This window comes from Macrobrachium nipponense, chromosome 35 (genome assembly GCF_015104395.2).
Source record: "Macrobrachium nipponense isolate FS-2020 chromosome 35, ASM1510439v2, whole genome shotgun sequence".
NCBI lineage: Eukaryota > Metazoa > Arthropoda > Malacostraca > Decapoda > Palaemonidae > Macrobrachium > Macrobrachium nipponense.
Genome location: NC_061096.1, coordinates 9,285,083 through 9,310,369, shown reverse-complemented (window position 1 = coordinate 9,310,369; position 25,287 = coordinate 9,285,083). Strand labels below are relative to the sequence as shown.

Sequence of the window (25,287 nt, the reverse complement as noted above, 5' to 3'; positions counted from 1 at the left end):
TATTATGCGTGCTAGGAATCGTATGTATGGTATGGTATGTGTGTGTGATATATATTATATATATATATTAATATATCTATATATATAATATATATATAATATATACATAGATCATTAAGATATATATCATATATTATATATGTGTGCGAGAATGTATGTATGTATGTGTATATATATATATATATATATATATATATATATATATATATATATATATATATATATATATATATATATATATATTTATATATATCTCGCTCAGTTCTTCGTGATATTCAAGTATTCCAAACATGTTGTGTTAAAAGCAACCCTATTAATATATATTGTCACTTATGATGCTAACTTATAGGATCCCAGTTGGACAGGATTGCCAGATGTTAATTTTTTATTTCTGGAATACCCTTGTGTTACAAAAGAATCGTTTCGTGGCATTTCCAATAGATTATTTTCTCTTATTTTACCTATGCCAACATTTTCCTTATATGTATTCAAGTTTTATTACCTGCAATGAGTTGAATGTCATTGTAAATCAATAATTATTCTAAATGATATCTTTACTTGAACTATACCAATATGAAATATGGTTACGGTAGTAATTGTTGCGTAATAGACGTTCAGACCAGTAATTATATTTTTAGAATATTCTGATAAAAGGGAAAGAAATTGCACAGAATATATAAGAAAGTCATTCATTTTGTTGGGAATATCCGTTATTTGTATTTTCTATTAGCAAAGTACTGTGACCTCGTATGCAGAAAACGCAGTTTTTGAGGGCAAAACCTTATGTGTTATTTAGTTTATCTTTACATTTTGGTAGTACTTTTCTCGATAGTAGTTAAGGGTAATATTCAAATGCAACCAGACCTACTGAATTCACCGAACCTTCTTCAGGAACGGGTGGGAAAAGTGATGAATTCTTGGGATACTTGGAGCAGTAAATAGCCGAAGGACGAGGGTGATGCCGTTACACCCGATTAATCACACCTGGGTGATTCCCTTGAAAGCATTTGAGAGGAGGTCCGGAGATCAATAACAGCTTAATGAATGGAAAATGTTTCGACGAAAATAAGGACCTACACCGTAGGAGAAAAATATAAATATTTTCGCCTTGTTTATCTCTATTTTCGCTGTGCCTTGTCTTTGAAGGAAACTAACTCGCAATTAATCTTCGCCTTAAAGTAATTCGATTTCTTTTTAGAGAAAAAATAAGATTTCTGTTTCCGATATTCAAAGTAAATCCGTCTTTGGCCCTTTATTTTTTCGTAATTAACAACAAGGAAGTGAATAAAAAATGCAGAAAGGTGATGGAATTTGAAATGGTTGGAAATACGTAAGTTAAGAATAAAGAAAATAGCGTCCCTATATTTCATGTTGCGTGTCAGCATTGCCAATTAAAACGTTGGTACTAGACTGGCCATTGGAAATGGCATCAAATTTATTGGGACAAATTGTGTTGGAAAATTGTTATTTTTGTGATCCGCTCGGTCGTGAATTAATTCCTAGTCAAGCGGGTACGATTGTCAGAGTGGAATTTTGTATTTCATATAAGCACCCGTCAGCAAACATCTCGTAAGTTATGGTGCATGGAAAAATTGCAATTCAAATGCTTCTGGTTATGGGAATGATTAAGGTTAATGGGAGCGTTCGTGATTTTCAATTCATCATCCTTTAAAACCGTTAGATGTTCTGAAGTGATCTTTATGCATCCATTTTCGTCAGACGCTCTCAACACACTATTTTGCGGGGCAGGTTTACTCTCCTCCCCAGAGGCCAAGTCATACTACTCGTTTCCCTTTCCCCTTCATTTACTCGTATCTTCCTATATTCAACGACCTGTCACAGTCCACTTACTCTCTCGTTTCCCTTTCCCCTTCATTTACTCGTATCTTCCTATATTCAACGACCTGTCACAGTCCACTATAATAACTTCACTTTCAGTCTCCGGAGATGTAGGAAGTTTTTCTGGGATAATAACTTTGGGATAAATCAATAGATTATGCTGAAGTACAAAATATTTATATGACCTAAAATGGTGGTCATTGCCATAAATAGTTGTGGCAGCATTTGAAAACGAAGGTCGCTTGCTTTATCTATTATCTTTTAGATGAAACACAACTCACTCGAAATCCTTGGCGAACTGTGATTCGGGTAATGATGTTAGTATCTCATAACTTTAATGACTGAATAAAGAAACTTTAATTGCGAAATAAGGAAGAGAGACCTTTAGTCCATAGCTGTGTATTGATTATGTAGTGGAGTAATGCAGTCAAATGACGGTGATACAGGAGAGGGTCAACCCCTCAGGTTCAGAGTCTTCTTTCCTCAAACGTCTATGAGACACCAGTGGTGCGAGAGAGGCCCTTTGCGGTTACCACGACGGCAAGTCTAAACTAAACGTCGAATTTAATACCCTTATATGTACTTTAGTTACACACATAAACAAGTAAAAAAATGCGCCGGAGAAACGCAGTCGAGTTTTCCTGTACAACGTATAATGCGGTATAAAACCAACAGCTATGGCCAGAGCGTTTCAGTCGCTCACCAGATACGGTAGAGTGAGGGTGCGTCCCATGCCACATGCACGGTCCACGGCTAAATTTATTCTTAGATAAAAAAAAAATAAAAAACTACGGATGTTAGAGGGTTCCTTGGTATGTTTGATGATTGGAGGGTGGATGATCAATACCCATTTGCAGCCGGCACAGAAAACTTAAAGTATATGGATACACTTTCGGTTTTGTGGCATAGAGATATTAGTCTTTCTCAGCTGTATTACTTCTGTTATAGAGAAGTTGGATGTCAAATTTATTTATTATAAAATAAAAACAGCAATGATCGTCTGACACCACTAGTGTAAACGATGTATACCAACACTGCGAAATAGACAGGAAACATACAACACATTTATCTTTTTGTAAGACCCAGCGTTGATTGTGACGTTTTTGAAAACCATCAGTGACTGTTAAAAAGTAAAGCTTATAATGTAGTAAAACGGATACGCAGTATTTCTCATGTAACTTGTTCCACGGTCGAAAAATAAACATTGCATTAAATTAACAATGTTAATGTTATAGCAGTCATGCCATCTGCACTTATCACAGGTGGTTGTTGTTTGATTAATATATATATATATATACGTATATATATATATATACGTATATATATATATATATATATATATATATATATATATATATATATATATATATATATATATGTGTGTGTGTGTGTGTGTGTGTGTGTATGTGTACGAAATACTAATCTACCAGTAACTTTTGATATCGAATTCACTTTACATTGGGAATAACTTCCGCCCAAAGGAAATTATATATAAGGGCACCTGCCCAGCTTTGATGGCGAAGATGAACTTATCATACATAATTACCTTTGGCAACATGTTTCGAGGGTAGAGTGAATTCGTTATAATGGGGTATTTATGGTATATATAAGATCTGAGATTATAAAGATATCGTTGGTGAATTAGTGACCAAACTGCTCCCAATATATGAGACACAACATTGACGTTTTTTCTTTATTAATATTTCATTTTATATAGTCCATTTAACAACTTCGCCCCTTTGGTGGGAATTGAGAGTTGCCGAGATATTTGAAGCAGATGCTCTACCAGTTAGAACTGAAGCTTGTCTCACATTTAGCCCCAAATCGATTGTGGTTAATGAACTGCCGTGTGTTTACCTTTTAGTGTATTGTTTGTATGTTTGTTTATTTGGTGTTTTTACGTTGCATGGAACCGGTGGTTATTCAGCAACGGGGACAAACGGCTCTACGTGACTTCCGAACCACGTCGAGAGTGAACTTCTATCACCAGAAATGTACATCTCTCACTCCTCAATGGAATGGCCGAGAATCGAATTCGCGGCCACCGAGGTGGCACGCCAACACCATACCGACCACGCCACCGAGGCGCTTTTTAGTGTATTGTGGCTCCTAATTATATATGGCATCAGTATGTTATATTTATGATTAGTCATACTGAGAATCGTGTGAAATCCGTAATGGAATGGAAAAAGCGGTAGATGCGCAACTAGATAGATTGCGAGGTGTGTTGTTTCTAAATGCAAAGACATCCAGTTTGCATGGATACAAAACCTACTCTTTTAATATAAAGTAGCTTAACATAAGATATTGACATCAGACTTTGAGAAAAGGCATTGTCCATAAAACCTAAAACTTTCGACTATCAAACCATAAGATGGCAGATCCACAGCACACGGAATCCCTTGAACGGCATTTAAGGTCCCTCTGAGCAATCCTCCAGACTCCAAGGGATATGAGTCAACTTGAGCTGAAGTGATTGCACATATCCTCGTAGCTACTCAAGGGGGGACGACATCAAAGAAATCCCATTGTCTCTCTTTATGTATCTCCAGCAGGAGGTAATTGCTGTCCCTTTCGCTATGACAAAGAAAGTCTCATCAGTGACACTGTTAGAGATACAAAGATTGCAAATGTTTTCTTCATCTGAGCATTCGATTTTTCCTATTGAAAAATAAGAATTAAAGTAGATTCTTAATTCCAGTTTACTTTGTAGTGTTACATAAAACTGCATTAAACATGTGCAGATTGAAATGGTATATGAGCAAAAACAGGAATGATGCAGGAGCTAATGGTGTATTAGTAAGGCATGTGTTCAGTTACAATTCATTTGTTTACTCATAAACTGCGAGCATGTTTGATGGCGTATTTTCATACTAACTGCTTATTATGACAATTAATAAAAGATTCTGACGTGATAAAGTAATAAACTATTATTTATTTTTGTGGAATTATATGTGATTCAATTTTCGACACTGAGCGTGCTAAATTTAAATAGATGAACTATTTGAAAACCTCAACCATTTGAGTAAAGATTTTCCTTTCATCTAAATTATAGCTCAGCCGTGTTCGTTGATTTTAGCTTTCGTGTGATTGCACCGAGGATATATATTTTCTAAATAAGGGGTGAAATCCATATGACTGATAGTCTATACACGCTCAAACAGCTCACCTACACATACACACACAGATACAAACGCGCATATATTTATATATCATCTTGCGCAAATATAGTGTATAATTTGAAGGAAAAATCCAAATAGAATAGCAAACCAACTAATCAATCAATTTCTGATAATGGCCTTTTCCAGCATCTTTTCCTTCTCTTCAGAGGCTGTTGTTACGTAAAGTGAAAACTCTCTTGGTAATGGAATTCCTACTAGAGTTCTCTCTCTCTCTCTCTCTCTCTCTCTCTCTCTCTCTCTCTCTCTCTCTCGACACCTTTAGTTCAAATGACATTTTCGTTCATTGCTAAGTATTTTATTTGTAAAATAGGTACTCTTCGCTTAAGAATCACCAGGTTCCTGTCTTCTAGGATAGTTTAAATACTTTTGTATTCGTATACAAATATTTATATAAGGATAGGTACAACTTCTATAAATATCTATATTTTACTTCTATGGCGCTATAGTGGACTACAATGTTTGCCGTTCCATTGCTAAATCGTTATCACGGTGTGGGTAATATGATTACAGCTCCCATACCGATACGTAACTAATGATTTGCCTTTCTTTTCTCTCGCCAGATATTTTGAACACACTCTGCCGTTCCTTCCTGCCAAAGAACGTGTCTGCCATCATCTACACGACCAACGACGAGTCTTTCGGCCGCAACACAGCCTCTGCCCAATACTTCTTACAACTAGCAGGGTACCTCGGTATCCCAGTCATTGCCTGGAACGCAGACAACTCAGGCTTGGAACAGGTAAGTCCTAAGTAGATGCAGCTCTTCAATTCTCTTACGCTGCCCTGGCCAATTATTGTTTTATTTATTGAAAGCAATTCAAACTTTTATGCTAAAATCCCATCTCTGGTTTATATTTGAAATGTTTCAACTATTGTTCCGGGTCCCATTTAGTACTATTTGACTAATAAATAAACAAAATAGATAAACAGATATGCTTGACAAGCCGCAGATGGTAACATGTTTCTAGAGTTGGGTAATTCGTGTTAGTTTTGTGGAATCTCGGCGTTGATATGGAATGGAGGATCAGTAAAATTTTAGAAGAAATATTAAAGTGTCGGGATTTTACTAGTACTTCTTAAGAAAAAGAGCCTGCAGATTTGGGTTTACCTCCAAATAGAGAAAAAGGAATTTTAAAGTAGACTCGAAACGAGGAAGGGGAGAGGTAGGTTGGTTGACATGGAGTTTCAGAGAAAAAATTTTCAAATTCATGGGAGCTGAAAAGAATAGAATTGATTTAGATTATGAAAATAAAAAGAGAATGTATCTTGACAATACTTTATTTTCTTTTACACTTTTAGCATATCGGATTATTGAGATAAGGACTACGATAGTCTTATTAAGAACGCAAGTTATATACTTTTGAAAAATTTTAAAAATAACCTGAGTACAATATGCAGTTCCTTCGAACCTTATTTCAATGGTTTTTGGACGTCAACCGCCCGAAATAAATAATGAAACAGAGACAGAGCATTAATTATAGTATATATATTATATATATATATATATATATATATATATATACTGTATATATATATACTGTATATATATATATATAATATATATATATATATATATATATATATAGTATATATATATATATTTTGTATATATGTATTATATATGTATGTATATAGATAAATAGGTAGATAAATGATAATGGATTTGAATGTCTTCCTGGGTTCGCGCCCAGGACCAGGCAAATCTATTATCAAAAAGGAAAAAAAAATTCCCCTTCGGTTAAGCATATATGAAAATATATTAATTCCGAGGTAGAGCGAATTAGATATTAAAGGACATTGTAGCTCGATGTATATATTATATATATAAATATATATATATATATATATATATATATATATATATATAGATAGATCCTATATGTATATATATATATATATATATATATAGACAGATAGATAGATAGATAGATAGAACGGAGAGAGAGAGAGAGAGAGAGAGAGAGAGAGAGAGCGTTGTTTGTCGTCAACGCATATAGCCTACGGGTTACTCCATCCTCTTTAATGAACCAGGCAGCTTTGTAGAGCTGTAACAGTTGCATAGTAGTACGTTGCTGGAGGACAAAGCTCTGATAGTTTTTCCCACTGTCCACGTGCCATTTTATCTCAGTTCTAAACTAATTACGTCCCTTTGGTTCATTCTGTCTCTAGACAAGATATAGTAAGTTGAATAATTCTTATAATTTTGATCGCTCAACTTAATTTGGCAGGTCATTGTCTCTTCAGTACAAAGTCTTAATTATTATGCAATCTCCTTAACATTAGTTCGTTTGTCTTTGTCTTCAGTAGAAATTTATTGTAAAAGTACCTTTAAACTTCACCTCATCATTTAATTTTGTTGCGTCAAAATATCAATTTGCATCTTTTCATTCTGTCGCTACAATTTCTCGTTCAACATATTTCCTGTTTTTAATCAAAAGAAAAGATAATCTGATTGATATAGTAGACTTATTTTTGTGTCTTTCTTCCCTTTAAGATTTCTTTATTATTTTATTCTCTTGCATAAAACGACGCCTTTTAATTAATATAGCTTTCTACCTTTCTTTCCAAATCTGGATTCGGATTGATTTTAGCTTTTTATCTCTCGTATAATGACTATTCTTTATATTTATCTCAAGTACCAGTCATTATCACTTCTCTCTTTAGCAAATAATTTTACAAAGAGAGAAATAAATATTCCTTTGTTATGAATTTGTATTTCGTGTCTCTTTTATCTTACTAGCATTGTTTCTCTTTCCACTTTAGTTTGCAGAATTAAATCATTGTATACCTTTTCATCGTTGACAATAATTCTTTTCACTTCCCCCGTAAGAATTCCTTATGTATGAATGTATTGATCCAGTCGATGATCCGTCTGGTGAACGACTTCCTTCCCGGTAATGAAGTAACTATAAATTAAATGAATTCGAGCTTGAAATAAAGCTATATGCTTAACAAGTAACTTCTAGTCACAGGAGGATTTTTAAATTTAATTGCTAGCTTTCAAACCGCAAATCAAATAACTTCAAGTAACATTTGTATGTAAATTTTCATTCAGATAATGATCCATAATTTGAAACAAATAATTTCCAGCCAGAGAGCTACCTGGGTGGTGAACAAATTATGTACGTATACTGACAATAAAAGTTCAACCATAGAAAACCTGGTAAGCTTAACAGACAACTTCCTGAACAAAAAAAAAAAAAAAAAAAAAAAGAGAGACCGTGCCGAACAAAACTCAATAATTTCTAACCAAAGAAATATGTATATACAAGATAAATAACTTCTGCCTTTATATTGAACAAGTTATTTGCATGCAGAAAAAGTATTCCCATGCTGATTAAGTAACTTCTAGTTGGAGCAGTGCTTTACGTCAAACAAATAACTTCTAGACGCATGGTGGATTGTATATTGAAGGAAAATCTCAGTCGGGGCGATCGTATACTGAAGAACCTCTGTCCAGAGAAAGATCTGGATGCCGAACAAATAATGTGCAGTGGAGAAAAATCTGTATAAATAAGAAACAACTTATATTTAGAGAGGGATCTACATGTTGAACAAATAACGTTCAGCTGGAGATGTAACTGAACACTGAACAAGTAACTTCCAGGAAAAGTATCACTAACCTGAACAAATAGCTTCCAGCTGGAGAGGAATTTATGAACAAATCACTTCAGCCCAAGAAGCATCTGTAAGCTCAACAAATCACCTCAAATCAAGGAAAAATTTGCATCCTGGATGCATACCTTTCAGTTAATATAGTATCCATAGATTTAAGATATAACTTATGGCTGGAGCAGTATCTACATTTAGAAATAAACGTTGAAAACTACCAGTTTGTATGTTGAACAGATAGCTTCCTGAAAGAAATGCATCTGTGTGCTAAATAAATAACTTCTGTGTGCTAAATAAATAACTTCCTAAAAGAAATGCATCTATGTGCTAAACAAATAACTTCCTAAAAGAAATGCATCTATGTGCTAAATAAATAACTTCCTGAAAGAAATGCATCTGTGTGCTTAGCAAATAACTTCCTGAAAGAAATGCATCTATGTGCTTAGCAAATAACTTCCAAATAAAGTAAAAATTGTAGGCTGAACAAATAACTTCCAGTCAAAGTGGTATCTATATGCTTAACAAATAACTTCCGGCTGGAGAAGGACCTGTCTGCAGAACGCAATTTTGCCTTCATTTTTTGTTTAGGTGATTCAGGAATCATGTGTATTATTATTTTTTTTTATTTTACGCGTCAGTCATTTGTTAATAATGTTTTGCATGAGTAAACAAGATCAGATGTTTTGGCGTAATGCCAAGGAATGGGCAAAAAAAATTCGATGGGCCAAAAAATCGATGGTGTAACTTTGGTCCACGAGTAACAGTTATTTAACTCAACTCCGGGAGATATTCAAATTCATGATTATTTTATTTTAGATTCCTTTTTTTTCCGGCAGCTCCGGACTAGATTATTTTTTTACGTGTTCTTCGGTACTACTTCGGAAATAACAAATAAATCCTTATTGACGTTAGTTTTAAATCTAATTATAATTAATATTTGCGAATACTTAAATCTATTAGCTCGATTCTATATTTTTCCCTAAAATTTAATTAATGAAAAAACTGAATCCGACGAATCTACTTTCAAAATTGATTCTTAATGATTTCAAATGAATTTTATTGAAATATATAAAGTCAATGAACGTGTTCAATAAACCAAGTCTGCTGAATCACCGCATAAACTATATATTTTTTAGATTTTTACATTGTTTACATTTTTTTAATTAACTGTTAATTTGATTTTTGCAATATTTATTTCATTTATTCCGAAATGTCTTCCTTCAGTGGAACCAGGTCTTACTCCTATCATCAGCTAAATCTGACATTCCAAATAAGTTTCATTAAAATCCATGGCGTCATGGATCCTGATTTCTCTCGTCTCTCTCCAAAAGCCTTTTGATTGGTAGATGACCCAGACTGAAAATTTCACCAAAAACTTTCTAGAATTTTCAAAGTAAAAATAGTGAAAGACATGAATAGTGAAAGACATGACATGACATATACAATAAAAAAAAGAGGGAAAACATAGAAGCCTAAGTTAGTTGACACTAGGGAACCGGGTATATTATACGAATACTCTGGCGTAATGAGTGGAATATTAATCATATCTTCCCAGTGCGAGCATAATCTAATTGTAGGATGATGCTCATTTACCTGGAATTTCATGTGCTTGCTCTTCATCAGATAGGTGATTGTATTCATTATCCAAGTGGGAGGGTCTACATTGTTACTGTTAACTTACAATTACGCGGAAATGAACACGTCAGTGTGTATGCAAATGCCACGTGCAGGACAAATGGCTTTTACAAACCCATTATGCTTTATATAAATGATTTTCCCCTGTGTGGAATACAAAGTATCTAATATTTGTATATATATACATACACACACACACACACACACACACATATATATATATATATATATATATATAATATATATATCTATATATATATATATATATACATACATACATATATACATACAGTAGCTGACCAACCCGATGCTGCACAGGAAAACTCTCTCTCTCTCTCTCTAATATCTGTAATTTTTGGTTATTTTTACATGTCACCCCCTTCCCATCCCTTTTCACCCCCTCTGTTGGGGTTGAACTTGGACTTGAAGGGCATCAGGAGTGTCACTATTTATCTCAGTGACCTGAAAAACTATGTGTTCGACACTGATACCTGTCGTTTTCAGTTATTTTAACGTCATCCCTTCACACTCCTTTTCACCCCTATTGGGCTTGTTACTTGGACTTGAAGGGCATCGGGAGTGTCACAATTTATCTCAGCAACCTCAAAAAACTATGGATTAGACACTATTTTCAACCCTTTCCCACCCCGCTCCTGACACCCCCCCTTTGATGCCACTGATGTCTTACCCACACAGTATTTTTTCCCCGATGTTATGTTTTAGGTATACTAAATTTGGGTGAAATTGCTCAATGCACGTAAGAGTGTATGTGGCACAAACACACACATACATACATCCATTTTATATATATATATATATATATATATATATATATATATATATATATATATTTTCTGTTAAAACAGAATTCCATCTAATAAAGGGTGCCCATAAAAATGCCATAATAACAGTTATTTCCTAAATATAACTGTAAAACCTACCTTCTTTGAAGGCAATTTAATGCCTCGTGTATAGAATTGAAATAGTCAGTGTACAAACAAACTCGTTCCTCAAGGCCACCTAGATTCCTACAGTGGAGACTAAAGGAGGTTTGGTCTCCAGCAAGGGATTCCCCTCACATTTAAGTCCCTTTGTCATCAGAAGTCAGAAGAGATCTACTGTGGTGGTTGGCCAACAACAATCTGACAGTGGGAATGCCCCCCTCTATTCACCTCCTCTGGAACTTTTACTGTTCTCAGTTGTTTCTTCTGAAGGTTGGGAGCTCATCTAGAGGACCAGCTGACCTCCAGGGAGTGGAGTCAGCAGGACAGTCAAATACACATCAGTGTGCTGGAGTTGAAGGCACTTCAGCAGTTTCAGGAGAGGGTGTCAGGCACTCTGTTGTACTGATGTCGGACAACATATCTGTTGTATTGTATGAGAACAACTTCACCAACTTCATATAATGACAGTCCAGTTATCTCAGTGAGCTTTAGACAACTCAGTAGGCCTGATGACTAGGTACATGCCAAGCAAAAAGAAATATAGTGGCCAAGAAACTAAGCAGTCAGAGACAGATTCAGAGAACAGAGTGGTCTCTGTATTAGAAGATTGCAGACAGGCTGTTTGGCACTTGTGGGAGAACAATGATAGACCTCTTTGTTGCAATATTCAACAGGAAACTATAGGTCTATTGTACAGTAGTCGCAGACATGTAGGTAGTAACAGAGGACAATGCAACATCCATGGGACAACTTGGATATGTATGTGTTTCCTCCGTTTGTCTGATTCGGTATGTCCTGAACAGAGTGATGAGGTCCTGCGGTTTTTAGATAACTTTGGTAGCTCCTTTATGGCCCATAGCAGAATGATTTCCGGATATGCTGTCATGTACCGAGAGAGATACCTTCTTTGTGAACCTCATGTGGAGAGGTATTTTTTCATGGATGGAGTTTGTCAAGTATCTCTTGTGAGTGAGAGAATTTCCTTGAAGAACAGTGTCTCAGATGGCAGGTTATTTCATAAAATCTTCCACGTCAGTGTAACAGGGAAAGTAGTGCATACACTGTGATTGGTGTCGTGGACGGGGTACCTCTCCTCTCGGGAACCTCTTTTCAACAGATAACTACATCTTGGGAAATATCTATGATGATAAAGACCTTTGAATAATCCTGTTCCCCTAGACAGTTAATGTCTCCCAGTTGGGATTAGAATCTTGTACCGAATAGCCTTACTTGGACCCTCTATGAGCCTTTGTGACAGGCTACAGATACACTGTTGACTGTGAAGACAGCCTTTTTGCTAGCCTTAGCTTCAGCAAAAAGGGTAGGTGAATTACATGGTCTGTCTTATGATGTCAAACATACCAGGGGTTGGAGGTCAATAGCTTTCGAATTTGTCCCAGAGTTCATTGTTAAGACAAAAAATTCCTCATATATGATGACATATTCGTCTCCTTTCCTATACCTTCTTTGGGAGACTTTTTTTGACGATGACCCTGACGAAATGTTGCATGTCCTGTCAGAACACTATGTGGTTATCTAAAAAGGACTCGACATCTCACAGGCCAGGTCAAGAAAGAAGTGTCCAAGAGTACACTATTGTTCTGGATACAAGGAACAATCTCAAATGCTTAGTCGTCATCATCAGTTGCTTCAGCCAATATCTGGCATGCAAAAGCGCATGACCTCAGAGGGCTGATTTTCTCTTAAGCATTCAAGAAAAATTTGACTGTTCATAGAATACTGAATGCTGGTCTATGGCGTTGCCAAATCATGGTCACTTCCTTCTACCTGAAGGATATTGCTCATAGGTCCTTGGACACTTTTTCTTTGGGTCCGGTGGTGGCTGCTCAATAGGTTGTGCAGCTCACCCAATGCCCCTGGTGGGAGAGTATGTATCAAACCGTAGATGATGGTGTGAAAGGGAAGTGAATGAGATGACTGGTCTCTTTTCTTTTCTTCTTTCTTTATTCTTCATTAATTATGGGTGTTAAGAAGATTTTTCCATCATAAGTTGGAATAGGCATGATGCAGGTGAGTGCATATTGGTTTGTTATTTGAACAGATAGCTTTTCATCGTCTGCTAATGCAAGGAACTATGGCTTTATATGAAAACCCAGATGTCTGAACCTAAGATGTACACATACCTAAGGATCAGAGGTGTAGGACTTCTTTCCTAGATTTCTCTTATGCAAGAAGAGTGACCTGCCAAGAATAATTCCATTCTAATGTTAAGACCCCCAGGTTAGTTCCGTGTATGAACTAATTAAAATTTTTTAAAAATAATCTTGCATTTTTTATAACTAACAAAATTGCGGTCTTAACATTTAAGGCCCACCACTAACCCTTCACACAGTTTAACCTGGGCTGGAACAAAACTGAGACGTCATGAGGCCCGACTTTGGTCGGTGGCTTTTCCGCCTAACTCGTGACAGGGGACAGATGCCACCAGTTCCTTGCATATACAATTCTGTTGAATTTTTTTTACCGGTTTCCAGCTGGCACTAGGGGCCATATCCTAATGTTTTTTATGAAAAATACAAATTATTTTATAAATTTGTCATTTCAAACCCGTGACGACATCAAATGACAAGCATGATACTTGAGAATTATGGTTACTTATTAATTGTGATATTGTGAATAATTATGAAAATTATAATGAAATGAAACATTTTAACCAATTGAATTAATTAGTGGAAAATACTAGTTTTAAAATTATAATTTCAATCTCTCTGTCTCCTTTTATGCTCTCGATTTCTTATACCTGTTGGAAGTTTTAATACCGGTGTGTTCGATCAAAGAAATGTTTTTTTGATTTGGCTTAAACTTTCACCAACAACAGGGAGTCGACAACAACTCATTTAAAGTTTTAGAACTTCTAACGTTATTGTAAAGATAAGAATAGTTATCAAGCACAAATATATGTACACTTTGACTACCTCTCTCTCTCTATCTTTCTCTCTCTCTCTCTCTCTCTAAGGTATAATAGAAAAGGTGATACGATATCTGATGGTATAGTTAAAACCTGGGAATAGATATGAACAATATGAACGCGCTACTTTAATTAGATTCCACAAAGGTTTATTTCCTGAAAACTTAATTTATGGAGAATGGACTTTGTGTAAGACTATATTTTTTCCTCAAGTATTAGCTTACAAGAATTCATTTTCGAATTATTCGACTTGATTATAGATTATATAGCTGAATATTTCTTGTACAGATCTTGCTGGCAAGCCTCTGTATATCTGTGCCTGGATTACGACGAATCATCGGAGTGGATTCTTTTACTCTCCGAGTATTCCTTTTCATTCCATTCTTAATCTTGATCTTTCCGCCTTGTAGTTGGTTGTCCCCCTGAGGACTCATCCTTCTTTCCACGTTGTTGTTGGTCGTTCCCCGGAGTCTCATTGTTCCTACAACTTGTCAGTCTCCATGGCTTACTTCTGACTTTTGTTTGGTTGGTTATGTGTGGTTGAGTTTGAGCGCGCTCGCATTAAGGGTTATGTACAATCAGTCTCGTCGGCTTGTGCGCATACTTGTGCGCATGCGCCTTTTACTCAAGTGAATAGCGAAGAGGAAAATTATTTCGTAGCAGCAGATGAATTGACTTGATGTTGGAGGGCAGTTTCAACCTCCTGATTGAGGTTAACTTACAAAAATTCCCCTTTTAATTATTTTCCCCGCGCTCATTTGCTAATTAAATTTGTTAAAAAGAAGTAAACTGCATCGTTAATCAGGTATCTGCTTTTGTCAGGCTTTGGTGTCCCTAAAAAATATTAGGATTTTCTTCCTATGTTTTACTTTTTCTATCCGTGTTGTACATTCTCATTATCTTGCTCTGCTTTATTTGAAAATGCGGGCATTTTTGTACCCAACGCAACATAAAAATAAGACATCCCAAAAGCAACTAATATAAATTGATTATTCATGTGCATTCACACCCGGAATAAACAAATTAATGCTCATGCAAGAGAATTCTGGAGCAGCTAATGGCTGAAAGCATTGCGTGTTGCAACATATAAATGTTGAAGTGCTCTCAGAGGCCGTGATATACATATCTCCATTAAGTGGATAATTCATTAGCGTTTGAAGTTGGTAATTTGTTTCGGATGGCAGTCGTGGAACATCTCATTAATAGTGTTGATAAACGCTTATCCTGTATCTACCCAGAAATATATATTTTACTTTCTAAATTCCAGTGCAGTGGAATCCAGACTTTCTGAAACGACACTGAATTAAGGATGCTTTAATATGATTTTGTGGGAACTGTGTGGAAATTTAATTCTCATAACACGTAAGTTTCTCTGGAGCTTTTTGGTTGTGATTTGTTTGCCCTCATCCTTCCTGGCAAGAAGGTCTGTAGACTCTCGTAAACAATTTAAAGTAAGGAACGGGAGCATCAAAGGGCTCTGTGCTCTTTTCATTTCCGCTGTTGTAGTTAGTTGGTTTGGACTAGAGAGAGAGAGAGAGAGAGAGAGAGAGAGAGAGAGAGAGAGAGAGAGAGAGAGAGAGAGCGAGAGAGAGAGAGAGAGAGAGAGAGAGAGAGAGAGAGAGAGAGAGGTCAGTTCTTAAAAAAAACTGAATCGTGGAACAAAGAAATTAATGTAATGTCTTACATTATCGGTTATCTATAAAGGAAGTTTGGCGTATTAGCATCAGTTTACAAAGTTACGTTACAAAACCTTCACAAAATTTCCAAGTGGAAGGGAAACACACAGGTGACGTCAGACACGGGGTTTACCTTGATATTAGATTAGGAGAGATAAAAGCATCTCCATTTTGCCTTGAGGACTGACGTCCCTGACGGCTGGCGTCACCTCAAAAAGAAACTACAATGTTTCACTTTGTCTCAATATGTCTGATGCCTTCCATTTCAAATCTGAGTCGTGTCAGTCCTTAGCATTTTGTTTGCCCCCCTCCCTTACTTTTCAATGGATTACTGCACAGGAGGTTACCTGCACTCTTGCTTCAAATTAGGTTATCATTATCAGCACTGTAATCCTTGTATCAGTTTCTTCTCACAGTGTAATGTCCTTAATTCTCTCTCTCTCTCTCTCTCTCTCTCTCTCTCTCTCTCTCTCTCTCTCTCTCATAAATTTAAGGAGCGTAAAGACTATTAAAATAGTATACTGGACTTTTTATTTTTACAGTTTGGAAAAGAAGTATGGTCGTGAAATCACTGAGGAAATAACGCTGACCACCAGCAGTGTTTTACTATATTCATTTTACATGCAGTCATATCTGCACACACACATATATACATTATATATATTATTATATATATATATGTATATATATATATATATATATATATATAAACTACACCCGCACCCACACCTATACGGATGTGTGTGCGTGTGAGCGTAGATGTGGGTGCATATATGCACGATATTTTAGAAGAAATTACAGGTGGTCAGTGTAACTTCAGATGTGATTTGAAGACTATTCCTTTTTTAGTTTTCTGTAAAAGAAAAATATTGAGGTGGCTTTTTATTGTACGCCCACACTTTTCGAGACTAGAGGGCTGCAAATTGGTGTGTTGATCATCCAGCTTCTAATCATGAAACATGCCAAATTTCAACCCTCTAGCCTCAATAGTTTATATTTTATTTAAGGTTAAAGTTAGCTATGGCCTTGCGTCTGGCAACGCTATATGACAGGCCACCACCGGGCCGTGGTTACAGTTTCATAGGCCGTGGCTCATAAAGCATTATGCTGAGAACACGAGAGATGAATCTATTTTCGGTGACCTTGATTATACGCTGTCAGAAAACTCGACCGCGCCGAAAAAACTTCGTCGTATTTTTTTACATGTTTTCAAAAGTTGGCGAATTAGTTTTGTTGCCTGCGGTTCCGACTGTTCGTCCTATGATAATTCAGTCGCAAATCTCCCCACAAGTAATGTGACTTAATTGTTCTCATTCGTAAACGAATTTTTCTTTTATTTCTTTATCCTTTGCTTAGGAATGGATCCTTCGTGATACGGAATGTGTCACAATTTGAAATAGGAATACGGACGGAAATAGGACATATTCTTGGAAATTTCATATCGGTGTGTAATTACCCTAAACAAGCAACAAAAGGCAAAATGAAGGATGTGCACTGTTTACGCTTGCCATTATTCACTTTCATGTGCACGTGAACTTTAAAGCAAGACTATAGCGCCAACCCCCCCCCCCCCCCCCCCCTCTAACCCAACAACAACAACAACAACACACACGCACTCGCTCCCTATGGCTTTGTAAGCTGTATTGAATGTAAACACTCGCTATAGACTAAGTCAACAATAACCTTACGTTCTATGAATAGGAAGTTATTGCTATGAAAGTTAAAAAGTTGACGCTGTCTTTTCGTAGGCTGTTTACGGGTTTTCATTATGACGGTTTTAAATGCTGAATAGCAAAGTATACTTATCTTTTTTTCTTGTTATGTAATTCACTGAAATGTATGACGCTCTTCTGTTATCTGTCGTCGTACCTTTTCCATTTTGGTTCATTCCTATAAGAACGTCAAGTTTTTGTTTAAGATGAAAAATCTCTTTTGAACTGGGTTGAATTCATTAGTAATACCATACTCATCCTGTTGCATGTAGAATAGATTTTTTTTCGTCTTGAGAAAATATATCTTCATGCCCTTTTACCAGCAAAGAAAAGCCAAGATTTCACTACTCTGTGCTAGGCTATACTGGCCTGAAGGATCAATGTTTAAAAGAGTTCTTTGATACAAAACTGAGCATTATGACCACAAAATATAACTCATCTCCCACCTAGGGAAGCCGAAGACTGTCTCTATTTATTACAGTATATTTATAAAAGGAACCAAAAAATTTATGCACAATTATGAAGATCATTTCTCTGCGAAGGGAAATTGAAGACTTAATGTCCCCGAAACTGACTTATCTCTGGAAAGAACTGTAATCCATATCGACCCACAGCTTATCAATTGGGTCCATTTTCTACAGTCGGATATTGGAAATAGGATGACGGTGTAATTTGGTCAGAACAGTTTAAGTTGAATGTGACCATGCCAGATCTATATTCCTTACATTGAATTTGGGATTTTAACGTATTAGTAATTGTTATATATATTTTGTTTTACAGATTTATAAAATGAGTGATTCGAGCGTTTTTGAGCATAAGGGAATTCATACCGTAGTAGAACATCAATAATACCTCTACAGGAAGAACCTTAGTATTTGCAGAGCGGGTTCATCTTGTTTAAGAGACATTAACGGAAAAACAGACTTTGTTGTTCAGGTTCTTACGAAATAAATAAATAAATTTCCATTGCATCATTGAAACGTCCAGTTATTTAAAGAAAAAAAAAAACTTGTTCATTAGCGTCAAGTAAAATACGGATATAATTTTAGAGAAACGCACTCTCTCTCTCTCTCTCTCTCTCTCTCTCTCTCTCTCTCTCTCTCTCTCTCTCTCTCTCTCTATCTCTCTCGATATATAATATATATATATATATATACTATATATATATATATATGTGTGTGTGTGTGTGTGTGTGTGTGTATATATATGTATATATATATGTATAGTTATATAATAATATACATATATGTGTATATATATATATATATATATATATATTTATGTCTATTAGGAAGAGCCATGTTATTAAAGAAATAGAAATATTTCTATTTTGGCTGTAATTCCCATACACTCCTCCGCTTCAATGAACGGTTGCTTTTCAATGCCAATTCATCTTGGCATCCATCTCAAATTCGTTAACTGTTCTATTTTTCATATTTACATTCTTCTTCCTTAAGTTTCTAAATAACCCAAGATGAACTAAAAGCAAAGCAATTCAATCCACAACCATCAACGTATAAATTTTAACGCTTTGACACAGAAGCAGAGAGATAGTTAGAATTCATGGCTCCCCAAGTTCACCTTCTTAGCACAGTTTCTGGGAAGAGGTTAGTAATGTGAGATATGCTTTCAAAGCTTTGACGGCGGTAGTTTCATTGTTTCTGGAAGTTGCTGAAAGCAGAGTCATTTCATGAGTCTGAGACTGTGCCAAATTCCATGTCTTTTCATAGCTTCTGTGAAAGAGGAAATAACGGCAAACTGTTTGACTTTCGCAATTTGGAGATAGTGTCATTGTTCCCGAAAAGCTTTCTTGAGCAATTTCCATGCAGCACTGGAAATAAACATTTCCGCAGAACGTAAGTCAGACTGTGAAGTACGAAACCGTGTGTGCAGGAGACGAGAGTCTGTTTGAACAACTAACTAAAAAGACCCGACCGGAATAGGAACGGAAGACCGAAGAAAATAGCAGATTTGGGTTAAGTTTTAGGAAATGGTTTGCTTAGAGCAGATGTATAGAGGTAAATTATTGCTACTTATTTCGTAAGGCAATATACTGCTGGAAATTTAGGACGACTGTTCATCGAAATCTCAACAATAGAGAACGAGTTCCTATTTAGATTTGAAGCAGATCTGCTCACTGAGCCCTGCTTGATCATTTCATCAATCCTGTTTTGGTCTTTATTTCATTTGTTTGTCGTTGATGGTTACTTCCATCAACAAGGTGGAAAGAGGTTATGCTTTCCATATATCCTCATTTACGTGGGTGCATTTGGCTATTATATATATATATATATATATATATATATATATATATATATTATTTTTATTTCTCTAATATATATATATATATATATTATATATATATATAATATATATATATATATATATTAGAGAAATAAACGTAATTATCACGAGCGGGTGATGGCATCATGATGGAATTTAGCTGATATACCGATGGTGTCCTTTTAGTTATTATCAGCGTCTTGGAAGAAATTGGCTCCGTACTATACTCTGTTTTTTTCCATCTGTCCATCTGCCTGTGGTGTTTTCGCATGGTAACACTGCGTCCCAGGCTGTAAATAGTTACGCTTTGTGTAAGTTTTAGGTAATTAAAAGAATATCTGGGTGTACATTTGCAACTGAGAAGTGTTTTAATAATTTACACTATGTGAATTACACCATTAAGATTCGAAATAGGATATTATTTAAAGCCCGAGATGCAGTGTTACTAAACAGAGTATAGTTATAACTAAACAGAGTATAGTTATGAACAAAAAGTGTTGGGCTTCCAGTAGTCTAGACCGTGTTCTTTATAATTATTTATATACTTTCATATCAATTCAAAACTGGTTATTCGATTGGATTATTATTATTATTATTATTTATTTTATTTTACTCCTTGTCCAAATATCTTAATTCCGTCATGTTTCAGTGCCATAACAGAAACTTATGAACGCAAAAGAAATGTTGGAAAAGGTTACATTCATAAGGGTTCTTATGCTGCTTTTGTCAAAGGTATTTTTAAGTTATTCTCGTGAGTAGGTCTTTATTATGACAATCAAGAGCCACCTTTACTCGTCTACTTCTCAAGAGCTGTGCAGTTAAAATATGTAAATGCTTTATGTACTGCGCTTTTTTAATAAAAGTTCATTTTTACTAAAACGCTTTTTCCTAATTTTCATTATCTGAATTAGTACATGAGCGTGTTTTATGTCTTGAATAAGTAATTCACTGACATTAAACAACCATTTATACTGCCATATAAGCATACTGAGATGTTTACACTCCAAAAATCATGAACACATCTGTTGATAATGAGGGCAGGCGGTTACAAAGTTATGTTGTTACTAAAGATTTCGAAAAATAGTCCCATTTCTTTGTCAAATACGAGATCTCTGCTCATGTCCAGCGCCGGGTAAACTCCTCTAATCTTTATTCCAAAGGCAAACGTCCCTTGGCTCGAATCCGTTATCCATAGGCAAACATTATGAGGACCCTTATTTGCTCTATCGTGTGAGTTTTGTCTTTTATTTATCGTCTACTCGTCAAATATTTTTCTTGGTTTCATGTATGTCTGTATTTATGTATGTATATATGTGTGTATGTAATTGATGCTTAAATTGAACCCACACGAATAATTGTGCATTTGTTGTTAGTATATTTAACGCCGACAACTAAATGTTTCATGTATCCATTTTACGTTGAACCAATGCAACAATATGTACGTATGTGTGTATGATTAATAGCATAATTTGTGAAGAGAGAGAGAGAGAGAGAGAGAGAGAGAGAGAGAGAGAGAGAGAATCAATAAATTCTTGGGCCTAATGTTTTCCAAATGTAAGTTACTGCCTTCTTTACGCTCTCAAAATCTATGAAGGCTCGGGCCTTGATTTACGTTGACTATTGCTGAAGTTCAAGACGCCCTTTCATTTCCATTCTAATAAACGTCCTTAGGCCACATGTGCGTAAGGTTGGGAATGCCTTTCTTTATTAGTTCGTAATGAATTGTAATCGAAATATGTTACCAGGAAGAAGGAATAAAAATGGAAATTCGTTAATCGTTTCCTACTGGCTTAACCCTCTGTTTTTTTTTTTTTTTTTTTTTTTTTGTTATGCAGTCTTCTCCTCTCTCCCCTTCCCCCCTTCTTCCTTCACCTACCCCCGCTCATTTCTCTTCGCTAGGGTTCAAAAAGGCCTGTGGGTAATAGTCCTGTGTTCTCAACATGTGAACAAGCTTATAAAATACTTCGATTCATTGAAGTAATGAAACCGAATGTCTAGAAAAAACTTGGAGACAATAGGAACTCTTTATTAATTAGAATAATATTCTTTCTAATTTTGCAAAGATCAAAGTAATTTGTGTGCTGCACGCCATGAAAATACACCCAACCTGCAGAAGATTGCATCTCAGTATGTTACATTTTATGCGTAAGTTTCAAATATACATTTATGACGACCTTTCCTCACCGGGAGAGATTGTTGACAACTTCACCTTCTCGAAAGTCGCCAACTAATTCATTACTACGTAAATGTATCAGAAACGCGGCCGGTGAGAAGCGAGACCAATTTTTACTCGAAATTCATCTTGGAAGGAGTAACTTGTTGCATTTCAGCTTTAACGAGAATCGACTAGTAAGATAAATATAAAATATTCTCCCAACTCTGCAGTCATTTCTTTCGTGATTTATTGTAACACGTCGTCTCCAAACCATCCACGTTGCTCTTAGAGAAAATGAACGTTTTTACTTGGTGATATCTGTTTACTTTAGAAAATTATCGTTACCATCTATGTTATGGCCTGTGTATCAAAATTCAATTTATTCTGTGTGTAACATTATCCTTTAGGTAGTAGTTGGGGATGAGACTCCAGTTCAAAATATAATTTGACTAAAGGAATAAGACTTCCTTCAGTAAATTTATTTTCTCAAAATTTTGTTATTCGTTTTCTGAGGTCACGAATATTATACTTTTGTCTATGTTAAAATACTGGTAGACGGAATCCTCTTGCATCACGAAGTAATCTGATTATTCTTATAATATTAACGAAAGTCTTATCACATCTGCTAGTCAATAAAGGAGTGCATGTCAGTGCTACTAACAAGACTGAAAAGTCAAGGAACATTTCCTTTATGTAAAAGGCAACCGATATTCCTTGACATAGTCCTTTCTGTGCGAAGCACTGCAACCACGGTGAAGCCTTCTCTTGCGATGCTGTTTGTGCTTAGCAGGTTTTCTCGTTTATCGATCTGCCTTACATTCATTTTCAGGTTATAGGCGAATTCGGTGCTATTTTAAAATTTAAAGTAAGTTGTTTATATGATTTACTGAAGTTTGCTGAAAATGAAAAGTTCCACACTTTACCATAACGTTAAATTGTCAAAAAATACTAGAGTGTATTGTACATCAAGCAAACCTATGATGAACTGCTTTTCCCCCCAAAAAAGTAAGTTTAATGTTATTTCTACATACATTGCCTTAGTAAAGGGTCGGAACAAGACCGAAAGTACTCGGCTCTCTCGCTTTTTCATTTTTTCCTTCGTGGCAAAAACCTTTGTTTGCACTTATAAATGTAGGATAACATTTACAAAATGTGATCTGTATCGATAATTTGCTTAGAGATATATTTCTTAACTGGTTATTAAGTTCATTCTTACGATGGGGTACTCTTCCCGAGCCATCTCAGAACTGAATACTTTTTAAATTATTGCATATCTTAAGGGCGAAACAAAGAATAATTATTATATTTACAGATTTTTTTATCATTATTTGGAACCATTTAATAATCACTGAACTTGAACACAATGTACACGACGCATGGATTGGTCGGTTTCACTAGCATGTAAGAAAATGGCTCTGTTCTTGTCTTTCTGGCAAGAGCTTTCCAGTTTGATCAATACAGAAATTGTCAGAGGATTTGATAAGGTCATCCTTTAGTGTTGTTTGGATTAGGTCTTAATAAGTACAAGTTTCATTGCATTTTTTTTTATGCTACATTAACTCCAAGATTCTTAAGTAAATGGGAACATCTTCGAAACTATTACCATAATGCAGGATAAGTAGACTTTTTCTTGTGTTGTAGATTTTTTAAAGTTTATTATTTGAAGGTCGTAATCATTATCTAATACAGAATCAAGACATTTGAATTTCTTGCCTTTATTCCTAATTATATCTTTTTTATCATCAATGTTCTCAGTACTACATATATGCAAACCCCCTAGAATTATACTTGAACCCCATTGCCTTGTACGGGAAGATTTTGCTTTCGGAAAAACCCATATATAAATTATTTAACACCGGAGGTAAATGGTTACCCACTTGCTTATAAAAAATTTTGAGAGTAAAATATCCCGTTAAATTCCAATTTATACTCTTTTACTCATACTTTAATCAATTCAAGTAAGGTGTTCGTTTTGACGTAATTCGTTTCTCTCTTATTTCCTCAAATTTGTCCTTCAAGTATCACTGGAATGACCGGGATAAATAAGTTAAAGAGGGGAGCTGGAACGAAGAAAGAGTGGGATCTGAAACCAAAAGAAGCAACTCATTTGCCTCTTAAAGGAAAGAAGGCTGTAAATAGGGAAAAAAAAAAAAAAAAAAAAAAAAGCAGACAGAGAGTTGCACCTTGGACGAATTGTTTTTTTTTTCTTTCTTTTTTTCTGTTAAAACACCAACGTTAAATTTTGTTCAGCTAAATGTTTCGGAGAAGGTCACATACGTCTCTGATTTTTAGTAGAAGAAAGAACGTCGTCCCTTTCTCTTTCTGGTGGATATATTGCCAAAACTTCAAATTTATGTGAATAAACTTACTGGCTTTCCCCGAATAGGGACGCCAGAGTTTAACACCCATATCCTAGGGACGATGATCTTATTTCCTCCTCATAAATTTATGGATTCCGCCATTCTCAGAAAAGGAAGCAGAGCCGCAATATTACAGTAACAAGAAGTGGAGATTAATGATAAAATTACAATAGTAATAATATTAAATTCGGAATTATACTGCTCTTCCCTGGATTAATAATTTTATAAATGACCCATGAGTTCATTATTGTAAATGGTGTGAATAGACGCTAATATCATTTTTTTCCTCTAACAGACACGTGTGTGTATGTGTGTGTGTATATATATATATATATATATATATATATACATATATCATACATATATATATATATATATATATATATATATATATATATATGTATATATACATAATATATTTCTAGATAGATATATATATAGATATATATATATATATATATATATATATCATATATAGATTATATATATATATATATATATATATATATATATATATATATATATATATATATATATGTATATAATTACCCCAGGATCAATGTCTAAACTTTTATTGGTGAACGGATGCTCTGTATTAAAATCCATTGTAGTTCTCGGAATGACGTATCCGATAGCTGGCAGTGAGCGGACTGGAGCATCGCAGCCAAATTTAAGAGATGCAGGTTATGGAAGTCTCTTTCTGAAAAAAATATCTCAGAGGAACTCCTTCCAGTGAGAAAACAATATATGCATATCGCATTTATGAGCATACCTTGCCCTCACAGTACGTGTCGTATTGACCAAAAATAGATAGATAGATAAGTGTGTGTGTGTGTGTGTGTGTGTGTAAGAGAGAGAGAGAGAGAGAGAGAGAGAGAGATGTCATCTTCAGTGAATAATGTTGACAGGAACAAATAAGTGTTGAAGAATAAGAAATAAGTAGGTTTTGAGATGAACCTC

The 25,287-nt window shown here is 35.2% G+C and overlaps 1 protein-coding gene across 5 annotated transcripts in view; it reads left to right on the top strand.

Moving 5' to 3' along the window:
• Nucleotides 1–25,287, top strand: part of LOC135208415 (glutamate receptor ionotropic, NMDA 2B-like) — a 1,060,362-nt gene that overhangs the window by 494,368 nt on the left and 540,707 nt on the right. For all 5 annotated transcript variants that reach the window (XM_064240560.1, XM_064240561.1, XM_064240559.1 and 2 more), the window contains exon 3: nucleotides 5,582–5,760. In XM_064240560.1, coding sequence (XP_064096630.1) covers nucleotides 5,582–5,760 — 179 coding nt within the window. The remainder of the gene's footprint in view (nucleotides 1–5,581; nucleotides 5,761–25,287) is intronic.